This window comes from Delphinapterus leucas, chromosome 2, assembly GCF_059928025.1.
Source record: "Delphinapterus leucas isolate spDelLeu-1000000601 "Yukka" chromosome 2, BTC_Dleu_Yukka2, whole genome shotgun sequence".
In the NCBI taxonomy this organism is placed as follows: domain Eukaryota; kingdom Metazoa; phylum Chordata; class Mammalia; order Artiodactyla; family Monodontidae; genus Delphinapterus; species Delphinapterus leucas.
Window position 1 is genome coordinate 3,811,837 of NC_143130.1, and position 24,177 is coordinate 3,836,013.

The 24,177-nt window shown below is 38.7% G+C and overlaps 1 protein-coding gene across 1 annotated transcript in view; it reads right to left on the reverse strand.

Annotated features, from left to right (window-relative positions):
- Positions 1–10,748, reverse strand: part of EPC1 (enhancer of polycomb 1) — a 95,254-nt gene extending 84,506 nt beyond the window's left edge. Inside the window, exon 1 of the mRNA XM_022580628.3 lies at positions 10,440–10,748. Within this exon, the coding sequence (XP_022436336.1) occupies positions 10,440–10,442 (3 nt within the window). The 5' untranslated portion in view covers positions 10,443–10,748. The remainder of the gene's footprint in view (positions 1–10,439) is intronic.
- Positions 10,749–24,177: the final 13,429 nt, after the last annotated feature.

The following is a 24,177-nucleotide window of genomic DNA, read 5'->3' on the forward strand; positions in this document are numbered from 1 at the left end:
CACTATTCTAGGTGCTTTAGATGCATGAACCCCACTGTAATCTCACAGCAGCCAGGTGAGTAAGTAATATCACTTTGATTCATAGAAGAGAAAACTGGGGTTCTGCACAGTTGAGTAACTGGCCAAAGGTTACACACGTTGTAAAGGGCAGACCGAGGAACTCAGATTGGTCAAAGCTGTGTACTTAAAGTGTTCTCATAATGTCTTCAACAGACATGTGTATGGAGAGACTTCCAGTCAGCTATCTGGAAGTTAAAAAAAACCTTGTCAATAGAATCGCCTTGGAAATTGTGACCACATAGTCAGACCAAAGCCATGAGAGAGACTCAGTGTCAGTTAAATCTGTTAACATCTGCAAGAGTTGATTGCCCTACAAGACAGAATGTGAAAGAATGCAGGAGTCTGCAAGAATTATTGATTTCTTGAATATTCTATATTTGTTTAGACTAAAGTGAGCCTAATGATGCTATATGTACATTGTTATTTATTTTGTTTCTTGGTATTTTTATTATATGACTTGCTCTGAGCTGTATGCTATGGCATTTTGTTTTCTTGATTAAGAAAAGTAACATCAAGGGGGCTTCCCTGGTGGCGCAGTGGTTGAGAATCCGCCTGCCGATGCAGGGGACACGGGTTCGTGCCCCGATCCGGGAAGATCCCACATGCCGCGGAGCAGCTGGGCCCGTGAGCCATGGCCGCTGAGCCTGCGTGTCTGGAGCCTGTGCTCCGCAACGGGAGAGACCACAACAGTGAGAGGCCCACGTACCGCAAGAAAAAAAAAAAAAAAAGAAAAGTAACATCAACTAGTATAGAGTTTTTTGGGTTTTGGTGTTTTCCCCCCATAATAGGATAACCGGAGGTTTTTTTGGCCTTTTTCTTTTTCATTTACATCTTCCACTTTTTAATACTACTTTATGAAGATAACCTGGGATGGGAGGGACTTCTATTTGAGTTCTTTGAGTGCTTGTAGCTTGTAGCAGTGATTAAGAGCAGGGGTTCCAAGGCAGACTGCCTGCATTGCAACCTTGGCTCGCCTGTTCCCTAATTCTGTGGCTCTTGAGACAGTACTTCTCTAAGCCTCCATTTTCTTCTTCTCCGGAAATTGGGGGGATGGTAGTATTCACAGGGCTTTGAGGGTTACACAGCATAATTCACTTTAAGCCCTTAGCACAGTGCCTGAAACACAGTAAAGCTCAATAAATGGTAGCTATTATTTCTATTATTGTGATGATTGTTATTTTTCACAGGAATGGGTATAAGTAGCCAGCGCTTAAGTTTTCTCATAATTGTAATTGAATAGTTATAAGTAACGTCTGCCTTTTCTACTGAGCTACGTCTATTATCAAATTCCATTTTTGGCAGATGGGAAGTAAAACAAGATTGTCCCCATAGGGAGTGTTCTTATGTGGTGGGGGAAATTGAAATCCTTAAATCTGAAACATGTTTATTTGTATCTACAGAAGATAAAATTATTAAGAGAACTAAAAACAAAACAAAACAAAACAAAGAATGTAGAAGCCTGCCAAGTTCAAAGGTCTCTAAGGGACAGTTATATATTCTAAAAGATTAAGAAATGCGAAATCCAAATATTTGTCAGTTGATGGAGCCACTTGTACGGGGACCAACGATTCTGACATGACTTGAAAAAAAAGGTAAAGATATGACTCAATATCTCAGGGAAGTAGACTTTGAGAATAGTTTTTTGGTTTTTTTGATACAGTGAACATAAATAAGGCTCATTGTGTCACATCAGTGTCTCAGACAAGGATCTAATTGTGTTCTAATAAAAATCTCTGCTCATCAAGAAACTTCAATTAGCTGAGAAGGCAGACAAAAAATAAACTTGAGAAGGCCATACCACAAATTGTTTGGTAGGATAACTCTTTTCTTAGTAGGTAAGAATCTTTTAACTTGAGAAAGATTTAGGATAAGTACAGAAATGTTTTTTTAGTCTATGTAATTTTTCTGTTTCAGAACATTTGACCTAATGGAGTAAGAGGTTAGCTTATTACACATTTAAGTAGAACTCCTACTAAGTTATATGAAGTATAAACATTAAAGAGAACTTAAGAATCAACATATTTAGAAGTTCAATTTATGAGCTAGGTAAGACTTTCTTAACTTAAAAATGTCTGCTAAAGCACCAAAGTAGGCAATCAGATGTAGTAAATGTATAAATGTATATAAAAAGTTGGGAGGTGTTTATATAAGTGAGACCAAAAGTCCTTCAATATACAAGACTATCTATAGTCTTTCAATATACAAGACTCACTCTTGAGAGCATCAAGTAACTTGTAACTGAAGACTAGCAGTTGATCCATTTTTCTTCCAACTAGAGTTGTTCATTAGGCAATCAGAATATGTTGACAGAACTGGCTGGACTGTCCAATTATTCTTTCAGTTTGAACCTTCCTCACTTCCTAGAAGAGGGATTGTAGCTTTTGAAAGATTGAGATGAGAAGTAGCAACACTATCTACTGACCACCCCAATTTTTGGTTTAGTGGCTCTCTTCCATAGTGTCGCTCAGCAATTCTCAACCTGGCTATGTATTATCGATAGAATCACGTGGACAGCTTTTGCAAAATACTTACGCCCAGATTCCACCCAGATCAGCTAGAACCTCTGAGGATGGGGTGCAGGCATTTTATTTTTGAGTTTCTGGTTGATTCTAAGTGCAAACAGAGTTGAGAACCACTGGTCTACATTGTGAGCCTACCGTGGTCTGAAGTTCCAAGAGAACTTTCCACAACTATGGACATTGCTGCAGACTGAATGTTTATGTCCTCCCCCACCCTCCAATTCATATATTGAAATCCTAGCCCCCGATGTGATGGCATTTGGAGGTGGGGCCTTTGGGAGGTGATTAGGTCACGAGGGTGGAGCCTTCATGAATGGGATCGGTGTCCTTGTAAAAGAGACCCCAGAGAGCTCCTTCTCCCCTTCTGCCGTGCGAGGACACATCTATGAACCAGGAAGTGGACCCTCACCAGACACAGAATCTGCTGGCATCTTGATCTTGGACTTCCTAGCTTCCAGAACTGTGAGAAATAAATTTCGGTCATTTATAAGCCACCCAGTTTATGATATTCTGTCACGGCAACTTGAACGACTAAGACAGAAACATTCCACAAATCTGTTGTCCAATAACCACCAGCCAGGTGTAGCTACTGAATGTTTAATTTTAATTACTTCAAATTTAAATTTACATATAGCCACGTGTGGCTAGTGGCCACGGTCCTGGACAGCACAGTTCTGGCAGTCCTGGCCATTTTAAATGATGTGTGTCTGTTATTACACAGGTGCTAAGTGACGCTTTTTGATACTGGACAAAACCAGTACAAAGCTGCCTCCTCGGGGTACTTCATCCCAGCTTCTTGACAAGGCCTCCAGTGGATACAAGGATAACTCAACGCTTACACAGGCTTCTGGAAATGTTAAGGACATTGAATCGGCTGACTGTTTTTTACTCATTTATGTGGGAGGTTTGTTTCTTGGACTTTATACTTTAATGAAAAATGAGCAAAAGCCTTCAGAACTAAATTATTTCTTTTTTTAAAATTATTTATTTATTTTTGGCTGTGTTGTGGTGCGCGGGCTTCTCATTGCGGTGGCTTCTCTCCTTGCGGAGCACGGGTTCTAGGCATGTGGGCTTCAGTAGTTAGAGCACGCAGGCTCAGTAGTTGTGGCGCACGGGCTCCGCAAGTTGCTCCGCAGCATGTGGGATCTTCCTGGACCAGGGATTGAACCCATGTCCCCTGCATTAGCAGGTGGATTCTTAAACACTGGGCCACCAGGGAAGTCCCTAACTTGTTTCTTATGTCTCTAAGCAGTGAAGCAATTAAACTCTTGGAGAGGCCCTCTTGGCTCCTTGGCACGTGAGAGTGTTTTTCAGCTGGAGGTTGTGACCTCTGTCTTGGGAGGATGGAGGGTTTCCAGTGCATTGGGGCAGCGGCCTGAGTTTCAGAGCTAAATATAGGTCATTGGCATGACGGCCTCTCTTTCTCAGTCTCATCGAAACTGTGTCCTTTTAATGAAAGTGGGGCTTTAGTGGCTAGTGGGATAAAATCTTGAGAAAAACCATCAAAATGCCACAGATACACAAGTCTTTTTCAGATGTAACTTGCTACCGAGTACAACTAAGTTATTTTTACTTGGTTTTAAAAATAATTGGTAAATTATGGACTAATTTTTTTTGAAGTTAAAAACACACACATATATGAATTGATGGAAAAATAAGTCTCAAATGTGTTGTTCATGCGAGGATAAGAGGAATCCTCCTTCAAGTCATCGCTCAGCTCTCAAGGAGGCTATCCTGACCACCTATTCATCCTGCATATGTATTTATTCATATATTCGCCATTTATGAAATGACATCCTTTACAGTTTGGCATATTTCAAGCCAGAATATTTACCATGGCAGGTACCATCTGATCCTCTAGAGCAGTGTCTCGACGGGTGGTCTCTGGACTGAAAGCATAGGCAGCACCTGGGGGCTGGCAACTTCTCAGGCCCCACCCCAGACCCACTGATCCAGGAACCCCAGGTGTGGGCCCAGACACCTGTGTTTTAGGTGATTCCGGTGCACACTCAAGTTTGAGATCCACTGATCCAGAGTACACTGAATCCCCCAAAAATATCCCAGAGGGGAAAACTTCCATACATCCCAAAGATGGAAACATTTTGTACATAAAATTGACCTTGTAGGTTGTGAAATAGGAGCCAGTATTCTCTTTCAACCTAGTGTTATGAATCATGAATTTACCCACTTCAACAAAGCCTCACTGACTCTCTACTCTCTGATCTTTTTTTCCCTATAGAAATGCAACTTCTAAAAGAATTTCATGAGATGTTCCTGAAGAGATGAGATGCAGTACATGTGCCTTCTGCAAATTCAATACAAAAATTCAGATATGTACAACTGATAAATTAGGTAAGCACTACTCATCTTAAGAAAAGATTATTAGATTTATAAAATTAGTCACTAGAGGATTCATTTAAACAGGGGTATCATACAGTGCATTTAAAATATGCCAATTTACAGAACATAAATTCACAAATATCCAGTGTGACAGTATAGAAGAATAGGTAGTTATACAGGCTATGATTTCAGACTTTCCAGGTTCAGACTCCACCTTTTTCACTTACTGTGTAACCTGGGCCAAACCTCTCTAAGCCTCAGTTTCCTCATTTGTAAAATGGGTGTAATAATTATCCTACCCCCAAAGTTTGTGTGAGGATTTAAGGAGATATTTAATAAAGGTAGCATTTAACCTAGAGGCTGGGACATAGTAAGCTCTAATTAAATGTTTATTTTTTTCTAAATTAGCTGCATCCATGAGCAGTCTGCTCTCTATGAAAACAGATATTCATGTTTTATCGTTGAAGAATGTTTTTACAAAGCCATTAAAGTTTATACAAAGCAAATGGGAGCTAGCCACATTGAGCACTGGCTACTCAGCAGGTGTTCACCTTTCCAAAAGATCCTCCCTAGCTAAACCGATTAAGGTAACTTCAATCTCCCGGTCAGTGAAGGGTTTAGGTATGAGCATTTCCTACAAACCTGGCCAAAGAACTGTAAGAAGCAGTGTGCTGCGGGCCTCTGGGAAAGAATTTCTTCCCTTCTAAAAAGATACATAAGAGAAACTCTCCTCCCTCTGGAAATTGTAATATCAGGATATGATGCTTGGAGCTGCAGCAGCCATATTGTGACTATGAGGAAAGACACTGCTGACATTACGGCAATGTAAAAGAATAGAACCTACCAAGGAACTTGATAACTTTGTTGAGCTATTGAACCAAACCTAGAACTGGCTTGCCTCCTGATTATTAATTTAGTTGAAATAATAAATCTCCTCATTTTTTCACACCATTATCAGTAGGATCCTACATTAGTACAAAAGCAAACTATATGATATAATACATTTAGTATCTTAATTGGCTGTATGACAAACTAATTTGGTGACTTTATTCTGGAGGTGATCTTAAACCACACGTAGAGATTTAATGAAGAGTTCCTTCCCTTCCAATTCATCTGTATATAACAGCAGTCTTACTTTCCTGCTCCATATCTGATATACTTAACTAATTACCCATTAGCTAAATGTCTAATTATATTACCTTCATAAATTAAAATACAAAAGGTTATTATAAAAATTTCTGTTACATAAATATCATTAAAATTTTCAGGTTTCAAAATAAAAATAAATATCTTAATTCTGATGTAATCCTTCAACACTATAATTGTATTTCCCTGCTTCATCTCACAATTTTTATTGACACTGACATTTATTTCATGACAAGGAGAGCAAAATGTACAAAATGAGGCTTCACCACGTTAAAAAAAAGTTTTCATTAAATGGACCTCACAAGGACACATCCAAAATTCCTACAACGAGAGTGATCCCCATCTCCTTTCTTCTCAAGTGAATAAGTTAATATTTTATTTCTCACTTTGCAATAGGAATTTGCATTAGCTAACCAGCTATTTATATAGCATCTGTTTGGTCTATATCTAAAATCTGAGGGCTATCTTCCCCTCACTGTGTCCCAAATAATGGTCCTTTAGTAGAAGGACAGAAGGACACTTGTTAAATCCTATATAAATAGATCAAAAATTTTTTTTAAAGTTTTTACCCCAGAAATCTTATTTTGCCTTTATTCTCAGATGGGAACCTCCCACATCCAAGACCTTAGATTTAAGTATCTTTAAAATGTTGAACCACATTGGACTGTAAACTCCCTGAGAGCAGGGATCCTTGCCTCTTTGTCTTAATATTGTATCTCAGCCCTTTAGCATCATAGCACATAATAGGAGGAAAAACTAGAACAAGCAAACCCCCAAAAGAAAAAAATGCTGAATAAATCAAGTATAAAGGATACTCCTTTCATCTTTTTCTTCAAGAAATCATTATCTTTGCTTTACTTTCCCTTCAGAGTCTCCATTTGAGAATCTTTTGGGAAAGATAAAAAAACAAAGTCATAACACAAACACCCATTTGGTCTCTTATTTTCTTTCCCCGTCTCTTCCTTTGCAAAACATGTAATGATATGTCCAAGAAATAGCACAGGTAAGTACGCACAAAAAGAGGGTGGAATTAGAAATATATACAGTTTCAGGTCTCTATTGAACTTGGTTTTCAGAGGGCAAAATTTTTAGCTATCTTTCCTTCTTTTAAAAAAGTTTATTCCAAGGTGTATTAGATTGGTTCTGGCTAATATTGATATTTTCAGCATTTTATGATGTCATCTTGATATCACTGCAAATGTTTCTTCCCTTTGTTACTTCATCTTTCCTAATAGGTTTGCTAACCTGAAAATTTCCCCAATCTTTAGCAATACTAATGCATACAAATTAATAAATTAGGAAATTATGTTGGTTCATTAAATGAAGTCTTAATAAAATTTTCAGTTTATTTCCATTATTGACCAAGCTCATAATTTCAAGTTCATATTTCTGAGGTTTATTGTTTGGAATTTGATTTACAGATTTTCCGTGTCTTTGGCATTATTTATTTCTTCTTTCTGCAAACTGTTTTTTGGCCATTTCACTACTCATTGACCCCTCCCCCTCCCTCAGAGGGATGGGCAGGGTGAAAAAAATGATAACGATATTTTAACATAGTCAATTTTGCTACTTGCTACTATCTCTGATAAAAAGGTGTGCAAGAAAAAAATAAGTGTGTAATTGTTGACTGAAATGACATTTCAAGATTAAAAAAATAATTCTTTATTGTTCATGATCTAGCAACTGTTACTATGAAAAACTGAGTTAGTTCCCTGTACACCAAATTTAATAAATAAAGATTTTTTTCTGATAAAACATAGTTTATTATAATCATTCTAATCATAATATCACCAAACTCAAACTAAATGCCTACAAAATGTTGTCAATTAAAAAAAAAAAATTAACGTCCAAAGAATCAAGAGCTAAAATGAAGCCCAAGGTGGATTTAAAAATGGAGAATAATATAAAACAATGAGTTGTTTTTGCCTCATAGGTTTAAACCTCCTTATTTAGTGATGCAAGAGTCACAGATAGAAGAATATCTTTAACATAAATATCTATGGGTGATTTTAAAAAGTGAAGATGTAACTATAATGGTTACTCATAATCAATGATGTAATAGTCAATGATATAGGAGAACAAAGAACATTGCATACATAGCTACATATGGACTTCACAGCATCAGTCTGTTTTTAAAAGAGGGGCTACATTATATAAACATTTTTAGTTTTCACAAATTAAAATGAAAAACGTCACCAGATGAATAACAGAATATTTTAGCAATAAACATATTGGGCAGTATATTTTATTCAGTAGATTAACTTCGGGGAACTAAACTCCAGCACAATCAGGGGGTTAGATAATATATTTACACCTGCAGTATTTCATTCTATAAATAATCTATAATGTCAAAACCAGTCTTGATGGCGGCATTTAAATTTTATGAAGAGATAAAATGTTACAGTGAACATTTTCAAATTTTTATAGCAGAGTATAAACAAAATATAGGCATAATATATAATTATTTTTGAAGTTCAAGGAAAGGGTCCTACACAGATAAGTAAATTATAGGGACACAAAAATTGGAAATACTATTCCTAGTCATTTTCACACATTCTTTTACTTCAAAATTTTAATGATTAGTGAAATGAGTATTTACATATTTCAAAGTGAATAACAACACTTAATAATAACTCCAGAAATTTTTACTCAAGAAATCATCTCTACAATCATGAAAAGGTGGTTTAGGATACTATTTCAGTTTTTTTGTTTGTTTTATTTGGCAAAATGATGTGTTTTTAGGTACAATGACTGATTTCTCCCACTTTCTTTTTCAATTAAGGACATACTTACTGTCTTCATAAACAACTAAAATGTTCACAGAGACCAGTAAAAACTATGTCATATCATAATATACATTTTTGTTCTTGGGAGGCTTTGGGCCTAAATCCCATATTCTCTAATCAGATAACTCCCAATAAGAACAAAGATGGAAAAGATTTACCCTGCATTTAAATATACAAATACCAATATTTTTAAAGTTAAAAGCAGTTGTATCCACATTCTTAAAAAAATTATCCTATTCCAAAATATTTGCTCTTTTTAAAGCAAGGATGTACATAAATCCAACTGAAGTATCACTTCAAAATAAAACAAACAACAATGTAGGCATTCTTATATGTCAAACTCCTAGAAAATTCCCAGGAGAAACTTAGAATAGTTATTTAAGAAATTCCTAGGTTCAAAATGAAATTCAACTTTTACAACGTTCAGTGAGCTAAAACGCAAAACGTTTTGTTCAATTGAAGACATTAGCAATGGATGATATTGTAATAGAAGGAAAATGCAAAATGTTACTGAGGAAAGAGAGGGTAAGCTGACAGCTTACTATTGAAAATTTTCTGATCTAGAGATAATCAGATCAGAAAAAACACAACTGCAAACTGCATGCTCGGCCCTGCTGCTCCCCGGACGGGCTGTGACGACGTGTCTGTTCTCACCCTTCACAGTTCACAGAAAACATTAAACTAATACAACTGAATAATTTCCTCTGACCAAATTGAACTTTCTTTTAGGAAATAAAGGGAGAGGATAATAGATCAAATCTTGCCCCACCTCTTTTTTTTTTCCTCCTTTTTTCTTTTAGTGAAACTGACGTAAATTGTTGAGAGCTATACAGCGCCACCAGCACAGATCCATGCAAAACAAAAAAGATCGCCCACCGTGTGCAAAAAGAGAAAAAAAAAATTAGAAAAATGCCCCAAATTACAAAATGTCTCCCAAATATACATTTTTGGAGAAAAAACAAGATAGATCTGCAAAGATTATCTAATGAGGAGCCTCAGAGAATTACTATCATGGAACACAAGTTTAGATCTGATCAGCAAATAAAAGATCCACTATTTAGTAACAGCCATAACTTAATATAAACCCGGTTATGTCAATCTCCACCTTCATTATACCAAGGGCAGCTTTTCTGTAGTTTGTATCCAAGTAATCCATCAAGCAAACCACAATAGGCCTATTTCAAACCAAACTACATCCATAGTTTGCCTGCTAATCATTTAGTCCTGGACTAATTAGGTAATACATCATTTTTATAAGGAGGATATGCACATATTTGGCATTACCAACATGCTGGCACAAAACAAGTCCATCTTGAAATAGCTGAGTTTCCCTTAGCTCACAGTAATTAAAGTATAATTTATATCATAAATATTTAGCTTTAGTCATGGGGTTAAAAAAAAAAAACACTAATTTTTCTTTTCTTCTGGTAAAAATTAGCCAGACAAGATTAGCTGGAAATGTGCAGAGATCAAAGCTAAAGAAAAATACAAAGATTGGTTTTGTTAGAAGAAACACAATGAAAATCCTTCTTAGCTGGCGGCTCGTTCAAAGATGTAATGACATAAATGTTTAAAATTACAAACTTACCATCAGCGGAGGCGAAGAAGAAGCCAGTTCTGGAAAAAGAATTGTAACAATATAGGCTGGACACTTGTGTCCCTAGAAACAACAGCCTCCAGGCGGCACACGGATCTTCCAACATCTTCACAATATTGGGTAAATATAAAGTCATACTTTCTTCCCTGATCGGTGGCTGCTCGCGGTGGCTTCTCAAGGATCTGTGGGCGTTTGGGAGAAATCGGAGAAATATCCGCGGAAGATTAAAAGCAGAGGAGGCCGAGGCAGCCTTAGAAGACTCTGGGGTTAACAACTTTGCGATGGCAAGCAGGCAGGCCCTGATTGGCTGGGAGGCCAGTGTCCCCCTCTCCTCCCGCCTCCTGCAGCTCGGAAAAAAATGCAGTGTGAGTGCCATTTTACACTGGGCTTTTAAACACACAGCCCCCCAAATGACAAAGTCTGAGCTCGCTACGAAGTGACACTGCAAAACAATAGCGCCCACGACCGCCCGTGAGCTCAGGAAAATGTCCCTTTGACGATCCGGCAACGCTCTTATTTCTTGCATGTGGGTTTTTAGGGAATAGCATGCTTTTCTTAAGCAGATGGTCATTCACCGACATCGATGTCTAATTTGGATACCAATGTAGCCAGTGAAAAATGATTCCCGTCAAACATTTTTTTTTTTTTCCATTGGACGTCCTGAAGGTACCTAAAGAAGTCTTGCACAAAATTCATGTCGTCTGCAGCTTTAACTCCTTGGAAAAAATAAAATAAAATAAAATTGCTTAGCCACAACAACTTCCATTTGTAAAGAAAATAAAAATAAAATAATGTTTTTTAGCGGCTACATTACAAACAATAGGCATACTTTTTTTTTTTTTCCTTCTTAAAAATTGTTTCAGAAACGTCTGCCGGCTGATAGAATTCTACCAGTCTGCCTTGCAAACAAAATGGCTGTGGTACTGAGTTTTTTTGGATCCTCCCACTGTGGCTCCTCCAGGCCTCCAGGAAGTGGTAAAAATCCAAAATAAATACAGTACTAAAAGTACATTGTCCAGGCTGAACTCCGGTGAAGCCTTGGGGGTCTGGGGCGGGGGGATGGGGGGTGTCTTAGAAATGTGCTGCTTTTCATTAGTTCCTTTAAAAAACTGTTTTGAAAAGAACATCAATCACTAGAGATTTACTTGACTGTAATTTGAACTTCCTGTTTTACATATTTATAAGGCCTTTCACCTATCTTGGCAGGCTTTCAAATTAAGTGGGCTGGGAAATTTGACGCTCTGTGTCTAGCAGTGAGCTGAGTCAGGTATTTGGTGGTTGCAACTGGGCTTTTAAATAAAAACGAAGTTGAAAACTTTAAAAAAGGATTAACATTAAATGAACGTTAGGCTATGATTGATTGCAAATGTAAAGCCACAAAAGTCAGCAAATATGGAAATATGTCAAATACTGCATACATGTGTTAATTGAACACATTCGGTATAAAATTCTTTGCCAACTAAATTTCTAGTGAGCCAAGGGTAGAACCGGGTTTAAAGAAATCGGCTGAAGAAAGGAGTGGGCAAGTGCCTGCATTCTACATATCCCTCCCCCAACCCCATACACACACACACACACACACACACACGCACCCTCGGTCTGGTATCCCTATTCTCACCTGGCATTTAATAGGTAACATTCTTCTATTTGTAGTTTTTTAAGGCACCTCCATACTGTTCTCCATAGTGGCTGTATCAGTTTACATTCCCACCACAGTGCAAGAGGGTTCCCTTTTCTCCACACCCTCTCCAGCATTTGTTGCTTGTAGATTTTCTGATGATGCCCATTCTGACTGGTGTGACATGATATCTCATTGTAGTTTTGATTTGCATTTCTCTAATGATTAATGATGTTGAGCATCCTTTCATGTGTCTGTTGGCAATCTGTATATCTTCTTTGGAGAAATGTCTATTTAGGTCTTCTGCCCATTTTCGGATTGGGCTGTTTGTTTTTTTGTTATTGAGCTGCATGAGCGGCTTGTAAATTTTGGAGATTAATCCTTTGTCAGTTGCTTCATTTGCAAATATTTTCTCCCATTCTGAGGGTTGTCTTTTCATCTTGTTTATGGTTTCCTTTGCCGTGCAAAAGCTTTGAAGTTTCATTAGGTCCCATTTGTTTATTTTTGTTTTTATTTCCATTTCTCTAGGAGGTGGGTCAAAAAGGATCTTGCTGTGATTTATGTCATAGAGTGTTCTGCCTATGTTTTCCTCTAAGAGTTTGATAGTGTCTGGCCTTACATTTAGGTCTTTAATCCATTTTGAGTTTATTTTTGTGTATGGTATTAGGGAGTGTTCTAATTTCATACTTTTACATGTACCTGTCCAGTTTTCCCAGCACCGCTTATTGAAGAGGCTGTCTTTTCTCCACTGTATATTCTTGCCTCCTTTATCAAAGATAAGGTGACCATACGTGCATGGGTTTATCTCTGGGCTTTCTATCCTGTTTTATTGAGCTATATTTCTGCTTTTGTGCCAGTACCATACTGTCTGGATTACTGTAGCTTTGTAGTATAGTCTGAAGTCAGGGAGCCTGATTCCTCCAGCTCCATTTTTCTACCATACGACCCAGCAATCCCACTACTGGGCATATACGCTGAGAAAACCATAATTCAAAAAGAGTCATGTACCAAAATGTTCATTGCCGCTCTATTTACAATAACCAGGACATGGAAGCAACCTAAGTGTCCATCAACAGATGAATGGCTAAAGAAGATGTGGCACATATATACAGTGGAATATTACCCAGCCATAAAAAGAAACGAAATTGAGTTATTTGTAGTGAGATGGATGGACCTAGAGTCTGTCATACAGAGTGAAGTAAGTCAGAAAGAGAAAAATACTGTATGCTAACACATATATATGGAATCTAAGGGAAAAAAAAAAAGGTCATGAAGAACCTAGGGGCAAGGTGGGAATAAAGACACAGACCTACTATAGCATGCACTTGAGGATATGGGGAGGGGGAAGGGTAAGCTGTGACAAAGTGAGAGAGTGGCATGGACATATATACACTACCAAATGTAAAATTAGATAGCTAGTGGGAAGCAGCTGCATAGCACAGGGAAATCAGCTCAGTGCTTTGTGACCAACTAGAGGGGTGGGATAGGGAAGGTGGGAGGGAGGGAGATGCAAGAGGGAAGAGATATGGGAACATACGTATATGTATAACTGATTCACTTTGTTATAAAGCAGAAACTAACACACCATTGTAAAGCAATTATACTCCAATAAAGATGTTAAAAAAAATAGGTAACATTCTTAGAGAGCAATAGCTAGGGTGACTATACAATTTATTGTCTAAACCAGGACATTTTTCGAACGTTTTATTCTGTAATCTCATCAGTAGTTACCTGACTAGAGTCGATTTCAACGACATTTATGTGATCAGTCAGGAAAACATCGTTAAGAAGTCATCTAGTGAAGAGAGTAGATTACAATTCTTGAGAAATTTTTACGCAGTTGTCCTTCCAACAGAAAAAAAAAATTGCTAGGGGCCATTTTCACTATATACTATTTTGTCTATCCACCTCCCCGGCTCTGTCCTTTTCTCTCCCATCCCTTCCCCCACCCTTACATATGCACGAGATTCATATATGTATATATATATATACAGTTATACATGTAAGTATGTATGTACATCTATATATAAGTATATGGATGTGCATGTCCATATATACTTTTATTACCTGTAGATTAGAATATTCTATGCATTTTCCACAATACGCATATTTCAAGTTATGCACTTCCCAAAGGCAGAATTTTCTTCAGAGTTTTTGAGACAATATTCATTATAGACGTGATCTGAGCATCTTTTGTTTTGGTAAAAGTCAACTGTAGAGTGAGATGTTTTGGAAAAATTATCGCTGAAAGACATAGGATAAATTATTCTCATGTTGTTTATTCAAATAGTTCTTGAGAGCTTAGGGTGTGCCAGGTGTGATGCTTGGTGCTACATACACATTAATGGACAAGCAGAAAGTTCCTCTCCTTCATGAAGCTCACAGTCTCATGGGAACACAGAGAAGCAAGCAAGTAAACAAATACATAATTGCAAATTATAATTGCTACTAAGAAATAAACAGAGTGCAATCTTCCAGAATAACAGGGAGGGAAAGACATAGATAAGAGGATAAGGAAAGTTATTTCTAAGAACATGGCATTGATGATAGACTTGAAGGAAGAGAAGGAGCCAAAGGGTGAGAAGAAAAATGCATGAGAAATAGCAGACCCGGAAGTGGTTACAGCGTGTGCAAAGGCTCTGAGGCAGAGTGGAGCTTGGAGTATTCCAGGAAGTAAAATGAGCTCAATGGCCCTGCAGCATGTTGAGAGAAAGGGAAAATGACATCGGAGGAGGTCAGAAATGGAGTGACATCCTGCCGAAGTTTTTAAGTTACAGAGAGGAGTTCCACATTGAAGAAAGTGAATCTTATTTAGAGAGTAAAATGTTGGAATTTGAGAGTTTGAAGGCTTCAGTGTGGGTAAGATCCAGCGAAGCTGTGGTGAAGTGACAAAAAAAACCTCCACGCTAATTTTGAATTTACATAGCTGTATCACGGTGTTTTGGTATTATATTTTTAAAAACCCACACTTCATTTGCATTGTTATAGACATTGATTATGACTATGTTCATAAAGGAACATGAGCAAGAAACAAATATCTAAGACCATACACATTACTAGTAAAACCGAAAGGAGGAATTAAGGCAACTGTGTGCCTCAGTTTTGTGCTTCTCTTTAATAGTGTCAATTCTGGTATTTTTTATTCAAAAAACCTCACATTTCATATCAGTTGAACGAAGCTCAATTAACACTTCTTTTTAAACAAATGAGGCAAAGCATTATTAAAGCTAGAATTTAACTCATATAGTTGGAATAAAAACAGTTATTGTTTTTGAATTTACTAACTGGTTGTTAGCAAACAGAATCCTATGCACACATGGGCAGAAACAATGTGTTCAATTTCTCAGATTCCAAGACTTAGAACAGCAGGTTCTTAGACTTTAAAAGTAGGTCAAATCAATGATATGTAATCCCTTGAATGAGCTTTGATAGTAATAGGAATCTCTAAACAAATCAAATTGTGAACCAATTAGGTAACGCAGTTTTTAAGATCTCTACCTCTCAGAACTGTGTGGGGAAGCAAGATTTGTTTTGGAACTCAGATTTTTTAAATAATTAAAAAATAGTAATAGATGCATTATCATAATCACCCCATAATCAAATAAAATAATAGATTGTAATGAAATATGTGATCGGTCACACTAAATGGGGTAAAGGCAGACCATAGGAAGCCCTATATTAGATCAGGTCAGCTTCTGTCACCAAACAGATACTACAACTTTTGAGGAAGCTTGCAGTTTTCAAAGATTTGGAGAATCTTTGACTGTGGATAAGGGATTGTGCAACCGTGGACTTTAATCCCATTCCAGTTGTTTCTTAAAAAAATATTCTTATGACCCTTTAAAACTTTTGTCAAGGGTTTCCATATTTTAAGAATCAAATTGTATGTTTCCTACCTGAGTCTGGCCTAGAACAGTGAATATTTTCATGTGTGGTAGATATTTATAGGTGGAATATTAAATTTTATTATTTTCAGGAGGGTTGAGCCAAACCAAAAGTTGGCTCTCTCAGTAAGAGCTTTGAAAAAAATTATGTTAAAAGAAAAAGAGTTCAGGGCCTCCCCGGTGGCGCAGTGGTTGAGAGTCCGCCTGCCGATGCAGGGGACACGGGTTCGTGCCCCGGTCCGGGAAGATCCCACATGCCGCGGAGCGGCTGGACCCGTGAGCCATGGCCGCTGAGCCTGCGCGTCCGGAGCCTGTGCTCCGCAACGGGAGAGGCCACAACAGTGAGAGGCCCGCGTACCGCAAAAAAAAAAAAAAAAAAAAAAAAAGAGTTCAAAAGTAATTCTGTCTATCTGAAATAATGCTATAAAGGACTATGATTTCAGAGAAGGGAAAAAATATCTGGAAGGGGAAGCTAAACATGAGAATACTACCTGCCAGATTGCTTAATACAGACCCATGTGGCAGGCAAATTAAGAGAGTAAATCCTGAGTTCTCATCACAAGGGAAAAAATATTTTCTATTATTTATTTTGTATTTATAGAAGATAGATGTTCGTTCACTAAAATTACTGTGTATTCATTTCATGATGCATGTAAGTCAAGTCATTTTGCTATACACCTTAAACTTATACAGTGCTGTGTGTCAATTATATCTCAATAAAACTGGAAGAAAAAATATAAATAAATAAATAGAATGACAAAAAAAGATATTCTTAGCTTAAATCAAAGCTCATAATCCTAATGATTATAAACAGAGTTACAAAACAACAAGGTCGTACTGTATAGCACAGGGAAACATATCCAATAAAAAGAAATAAATAAACAAAATTACAGTTTGGAAATGGTCAGATTTCCATTTGTGGGCCCTAATAAATGAATGTACTCTGTACTAACAAATTACTTTAGTTATTTGTTCGGTCTTGGACAAATCCTCTAAATTTTACCCCCTATGATTTTCCCCATATTTTCCTTAAGAATAGTGAGATTCACTTTGCTGTACAGAAGAAGCTAACGCAATATTGTAAATCAACTATACTTCAATTTAGAAAAAAAAAAAGGAATAGTGAAAGTTATGCCTTTTTGGCAAAGTATTTTAAAGCAGCACCTCACCAGACCTTTTCTTTCCCAAATGTTTGAATATGTCTCTGGCAGAGAGGCTAAGAGTGTTTACTTTAAATCTCTTTGCCCATTGTGGGATGACTTTAGATCGCATTCATCCACTGCAAGCCAAGTGGCATTTTCTAGAAGGGTCATTCCCGGGAGCAGTTTGTAGACCATCAGTATGGCCGAGACTGCTCACTGACTAACCAATATCCATCCTCCCTTTCTTTCTTCCTAATAAAATTGGGTTTTGTTTTTTTTTTGCGGTACGCAGGCCTCTCACCGCTGTGGCCTCTTCCGTTGTGGAGCACAGGCTCCGGACGCGCAGGCTCAGCGGCCATGGCTCACGGGCCCAGCCGCTCCGCGGCATAGTGGGATCTTCCCGGACCGGGGCATGAACCCGTGTTCCCTGCATCGGCAGGTGGACTCTCAACCACTGCGCCACCAGGGAAGCCCCTAAAATTGGATTTTATATTGGATTTGCCACCCAGACCTGTGTTTCCCACACAGGTTTAAACAGCGGGGTTTAATCAGAGGTCCATTGGTTGAGCTTCTGAGAAAGCCTGTGAAGGGGGCTGACTCAGCGGGAGGTGCCTTTTGCTCATCACCTTCGCCCTCTTCCTGCTGGGAGTGTGGTCACCACACCTGGGTGAAGTCAGGAGCTCTAATTTGACAACCGGGAGGAGAGCTCAAGGCCAAGGGTAGCTGAACAGAAAGAAGGAAGCTAGGCTCTCTGGAGCCTTCCTACGATCTGCATCTTTTTTTACATGAGAGAGAAAAAAAAAGAAAACCACCAATTTGTTTAAAGCACTGCTTTGTGGGGTATCTTCCTCATAACTAAATGCTATTCCTAGTACAATTAGTGTGAGTAATCTTCAAAGTATCTTCTCTGTTAAATTCATCTACTTTTTTTTTTTTCCATTTTTTGGCCGTGCTGCACAGCACGTGGGATCTTAGTTCCCCAACCAGGGATCGAACCCATACCCCCTGCAGTGGAAGTGTGGAGCCTTAACCACTGGACCACCAGGCAAGTCCCTATATTCATCTACTTTTTAAATGCTTTGTAGTACCAGGCTGAGAAGGAGAATGAGGGGACTTTAGGGAATGCAAGAAATCTGTCTTAATCTGGGTTGTGATTACATAGTTATGAGATATGAATTTATCTATGTCCATGTATGTGTCATATATGTACACGTATATCATATATGTAAAAATGATTGAGCTGTACGTTGATGTGTGCACTGAATGTGTTTTATTGTATGTTCTCCCTTAATTAAAGAAAGCCATTTTAATGTGTAACAGAGTGAAGGTGAAACTGAAACCGAACGCCTCAGATGGGATTTGAAACCAGCCAAAACTGTTTCCGACTTGAACCCATGGGCTGGGACTCGAACCCACCCACCGTCTTTTAATTAAAATCACTCGCCTGGCGTCAGGACTTAACTGAAGCTTAGGTCCTTTATGTCTTGGTGAAGAAGGAATTCAGCAAGAGGCAAAGTGATTGATAGGTAAGAAGTGGATTTATTAGTATCATTTGCAAAGAGTTTGCAGGATAATGGGGCACGAGAGGATGGTCCTGTCCCAGGTCTCACGTGAGCCCCTGGGGTGGGCCGCCAAGTGAGGGCCCTCCGCTTCGTGCAGGAAAGAGTTCAAGGGCGAGAGCCATAGCAAAGTGAAAGCAGGTTTACTGAGAGAGAAACACACTCCATAGACAGAGTGCAGCCTGTCTCAGAAGGTGAGACCGGCCCTGAAATATGGGATCGTTAGTTTTTATGCGCTTTGTAATTCCACAGGCTAATGCGTGGGAGGAGTATTCCAACTATTCTGGAGAAGGGGCGGGGATTTCCAGGAATTGGGCCACTGCCCACTTTTTGGCCTTTTATCATCAGCCTTGGAACCATCATGGTGCCTGTGGTGTGTCATTTAGGTGCTGATGTGTTGCAATGAGCGTATAATGAGGCTTAAGTTCCGCAGGAAATCGAAACTTCCGCCATCTTGGGCCTAATTTGTTCAGACCACTTTTTGTTGTATCCAATTTTTCTCAATGGCTGTGTCATTCTTTAAGGGTTGTGCCCTACCCCCTTCCCTCCTGTCTCAGTGGGATCTGATAATTTGAATATAGACACTGTAAAAGAGCTGGACAGATACAATTCTTTTAAAAAATATTCAATAATCTCTTTGATCCAAGTGCCTAAGACAAGTACCCATTTCTCTCATTTAAAGATGGTTCTCAAAAAAAAAAAAAAAAGATGGTTCTCTTGGGATTTCCCTGGTGGTCCAGTGGTTAAGAATCCGCCTTCCATTACAGGGGATGAGAGTTCGATCCCTGGTCGGGGAAGTAAGATCCCACACGCTTTGGGGAAACTAAGCCCACATGCCACAACTGCTGAGCCCGTGCACCTCAACTAGAGAGCCCACGTGCCACAAACTACAACGCCCATGCGCTCTGGATCCCATGTGCCACAACTAGAGAGAAGCCCCTGCGCCACAACAAAAAGATCCCACATGCCGCAACGAAGATCCCACGTGCCACAACTAAGACCCCGACGCAGGCAAAAAAATTAATTAATTAATTTAAAAAAATGGTTAGCTTACATTTCTACTTGTTTCCCTGTGACCACGTTGCTGACACAGTGTCCTAGAGCCACATATTCCATCACTACTCCCTCTCTGAATATTCCTTTTCTTATATGCTTCTTTGAGAGCAACGCACATGTCTCCATCAGCAGCAGTCATCTTCATTTTATGAACCCTAAGTCTTGGGCCACTCAGATTTCTTATTCCTGTATGGCTTATCAGAATTCTAGGCTCTGTGGTAACTGACCTATTGTGGACCTAGTGAAGTGGTTAAACAGCAAAACCCCAGGTTGGAGTTTTTTTGTAGTATATGGTATTGGAAGTATCACAGTACAAACACGGCAAAGGAATTTTTCATCTAGTATTCAATATGAAAGTTATTCTTTTTGCTGTTAAAAAACTGGACTGTCTAGAACTCCCTCCCTGACTGCCCCACCCCACCCTGGACTGCAGGTTACTGATGAGAAAAAAAAATCATACATTGACAGAGACCATACTGCTTAAAACTTCAGCATTGCTTATCATCAGAGAAATGCAAATCAAAACCACAGTGAGATATCACCTCACACACGTCAGAATTGCTATCATCAAAAAGTCTACAAACAACAAATGTTGGCCAGGGTGTGGAGAAAAGGGAACCTTTGTGCACTGTTGGTGGGAATGTAAATTGGTGCAGCCACTATGGAGAACAGTATGGAGGTTTTTCAAAAATTAAAAGATAGAACTACCATATGGTCCAGCAATTCCACTCCTGGGTATATAGCCATAGAAAATTAAAACAGTATTTTGAAAAGACCCATGCACCCCAATGTTCATGGCAGCACTATTTACAATAGCCAACATATGGAAGCAACCTAAGTGTCCAAAAATAGATGAATGGATAAAGAAGATGCGATATACACACAATGGAATATTATTCAGCCATAAAAAAAAGACATCTGTCATTTGCAGCAAGGTGGATGGACCTAGAGGGTATTATGCTTAATGAAATAAATCAGAGTAAGACAAATACTGTATGATATCACTCATATGTGGAATCTAAAAAAATTTTTTTTAATGAATGAATATAACAAAACAGAAACGTACTCACAGATATAGAGAACAAACTAGTGGTTACCGTGGAGAGAGGGAAGGGAGGAGGGGCAAGATAAAGGTAAGGGATTAAGAGACACAAACTACTGTGTATAAAATAAATAAGCAACAAGGATATATTGTACAGCACAGGGAAATATAGCCATTATTTTGTAATAACTTTAAATTGAGTACAATCTATAAAAATGTCAAATCACTATGTTGTACACCTGAAACGAATATAATATTGTAAATCAACTACTCTTCAAAAAAATGCCTTACTTACTAAAAATATTTCAGCATTGCATGGATTTATGAGGTCAAAAAGGGACTGGAATAGCTGTAGCAATAGAAACACAGTTGGTAAAGCCTCTGGATTAAAGTATGAACCTGGACAATCATAGAGAGAGAGACGAGAATTTTCTGTAAGAGATCACTACAGCTTCCATACAAGAAAGACCATTCACTGTCATGGAACATGAATCATTTATTGGAATAAAAAAAGCGTCAGCAAATAATTCAGGCCTAGGATGACAAAGGAAGAGCAATTTAATAGGATCAAGTTGTAAATTATTTCCCTAGCTCTATCTAGCTAAGAATTCTTATGAGTCCTTCCTGCGGAGGGAGTAGGGTGGATGTTAACGACAGAATCTACACAGGGGGTTTATTGTATATTAATATTTGGTCAGTTATTCTTAATGGATCCTACTGTCTATATTGTATAGCATTAAGAGAACATGATAGGCACCATCATAAGTTAGATTTGGGGACTGAAGAACTCTCAACTGACAACTGCAATCAAAATTCTGGTGCTCAGAGTAGGTGGTGAAGAGACCAGCACCTCTTACAGAAAATGTGCTTTTACAAAGCTTATTCCTGTCTGGCTGGGTTAACACCTTATGGGGCCTTACACTGGAAAGCAGGGGCCTTGATTTTGCTAATTAAGTGTAATTAGTAAAAGAGAAACAGTTTTTGCAAACCTGGATTGCTAGTGGGATAATTCATTTCAATCTTTTGACCATTGAAAGAATCATTATTTGACACATATGTGAGATAAATAAGTAAATAAATAAATATATTTATATTCAACAGACTATTATCCAATCTCAAATCTAGCTTTCAGATTTTCTTATTGATAAAAATAAGCAATAGTCTAAGTGACCTTTACTCTTTTTTGCATATTATTCTCTTCCATTGTATTTATTTTCTTTCCCAGATGGTGAAAGTAATATAAACTCATTACCAGCCATTTGGAAAAGGTGGAAATGTGTAATGAAGACCATACTAACCATTTGCAGTCCTGCTTCTCTGGGTCTCCTTCCAGTGTCTTTCCTTGTACTTCTTTTTGTGTTGGCAAACTTTCAGAATAAAGGGTGCCAAATCAGAGATCCCTATTATATAATTGAACAAGTATATATAACAGCAGTCACAAAAATAACTCAGACAGAAATGATTACATAATTAACACAGTTGCACCCTGCCTTGATAAAGGGCAGAGATTTTGCAAGAACTGTCCCTTCTATGGTTCTAAATCATTTGTAGAATCTCAAGTATAAACTACTTTTTTTTTTTAATGTTTATTTATTTGTCCATTTTGGCTGCTCTGGGTCTTAGTTGCAGCACGTAGGATCTATAGTTGCAAGCATGCGGACTCTTAGTTGCAGCATACATGTGGGATCTAATTCCCCACCAGGGATGGAACCCAGGCCCCCTGCATTGGGAGCATGGAGTCTCACCCACTGGACCACCAGGGAAGTCCCAGTACAAACTACTTTAAAAGAAATAATCAGATTGCTCTTTTGCTTCCTAATCATTTACCAAGATCATCTGAGCTGAATGAATGGGGTTACATGGGAGTGAATGTTGAAGACAGGGCTAACTTTGGGGCAATGAACAATTGGAAAACAGGGAAAGATAGCCAATGGACAAAAATGAAGATAGGGGATTCCTTGGGGATGAGGGAGAAGACGTGTTCAGAGAGGGAGCTGGGGCATAAAATAATATGGGACGGTGCCAGATAGGGTGACCAGATAGAGTAAAACCCAGAACATTTTCAAGAGTGAAAACGGGGGCTTCCCTGGTGGCGCAGTGGTTGAGGGTCCACCTGCCGATGCAGGGGACCTGGGTTCGTACCCCGGTCCGGGAGGATCCCACGTACCGCGGAGCAACTAGGCCCGTGAGCCACAACTACTGAGCCTGCGCGTCTGGAGCCTGTGCTCCGCAGCAAGAGAGGCCGCGACAGTGAGAGGCCCGCGCACCGCGATGAAGAGTGGCCCCTGCTTGCCGCAACTAGAGAAAGCCCTCGCACAGAAATGAAGACGCAACACAGCAAAAATAAATAAATTAATTAATAAACTCCTGCCCCCAACATCTTCTTTTAAAAAAAACAACAAAAAAGAAAACAGTAAAATTAAAAAAAAAAAAAGGCACCGTCAATAATTGCACTGGGACAACAGGCTGGATTATACAGGGTAAATCAGGCAATGTGGTCATTTTATGTAAACTTTAAAAAAACAAACCTACAGCTCTGGTGGCAGTCAACTGTTGGCTGCTCTTACCATATATAGGACAAGTTTGATATTACCATCCTTAATTTTTAAAAGAAATATATATATATTTATTTATTTATTTTTGTCTGTGTTAGGTCTTTGTTGCTGTGTTTTCTCTACTTGTGGCAAGCGGGGGCTACTCTTCGTTGCGGTGCATGGGCTTCTCATTGCAGTGGTTTCTCTCCTTGCAGAGCACGGGCTTAGGTGCGTGGGCTTCAGTAGTTGTGGCGTGTGGGCTCAGTAGTTGTGGCACACGGGCTTAGTTGCTCCGCAGCATGTGGGATCTTCCCGGACCAGGGCTCAAATCCGTGTCCCCTGCACTGGCAGGTGGATTCTTAACCACTGCGCCACCAGGGAAGTCCCACCATCCTTAATATTTGACCCCCCATCATTCACCTCTTATCTATTTTTACAAGCAGAAGGAAATGCCAGGTGGGTTCTATGGATCCTCACTGAGGGTTCTTTAAAGAGATTGTTTTTCTAGGAGTTATTGTAAAAGGTTGATGAGGCCAAGATCAGGTTTCAGTCGTCATGAGAGTGGGTTAGAGTCCCTCTATTTTAGGGTCCAGACTTCACTCTCAGAACTGCTGGTAAAGATCTGTGCTATTAGCTCTTTGTTTATGGTAATTTTAAGCCGGAAGCTGGCATGATGGACTCTGTCTCGGCCTCTCTGTAGTGACTGTTGCAGTATATTCAGTGTCATCATACAAGTCTTAAAATGTAAGGTCCACTAACAGATATCTTAAGCTGTTTGTATTTTCAAACCAGTTTGCTGAGTCCATTGTGCATGTTTGGAAACCAGTACATCAAACCTGAGTTTGCAAACCATAATCTGAGGGGTACATGCAATTGGAAACAAGACTAAATTCT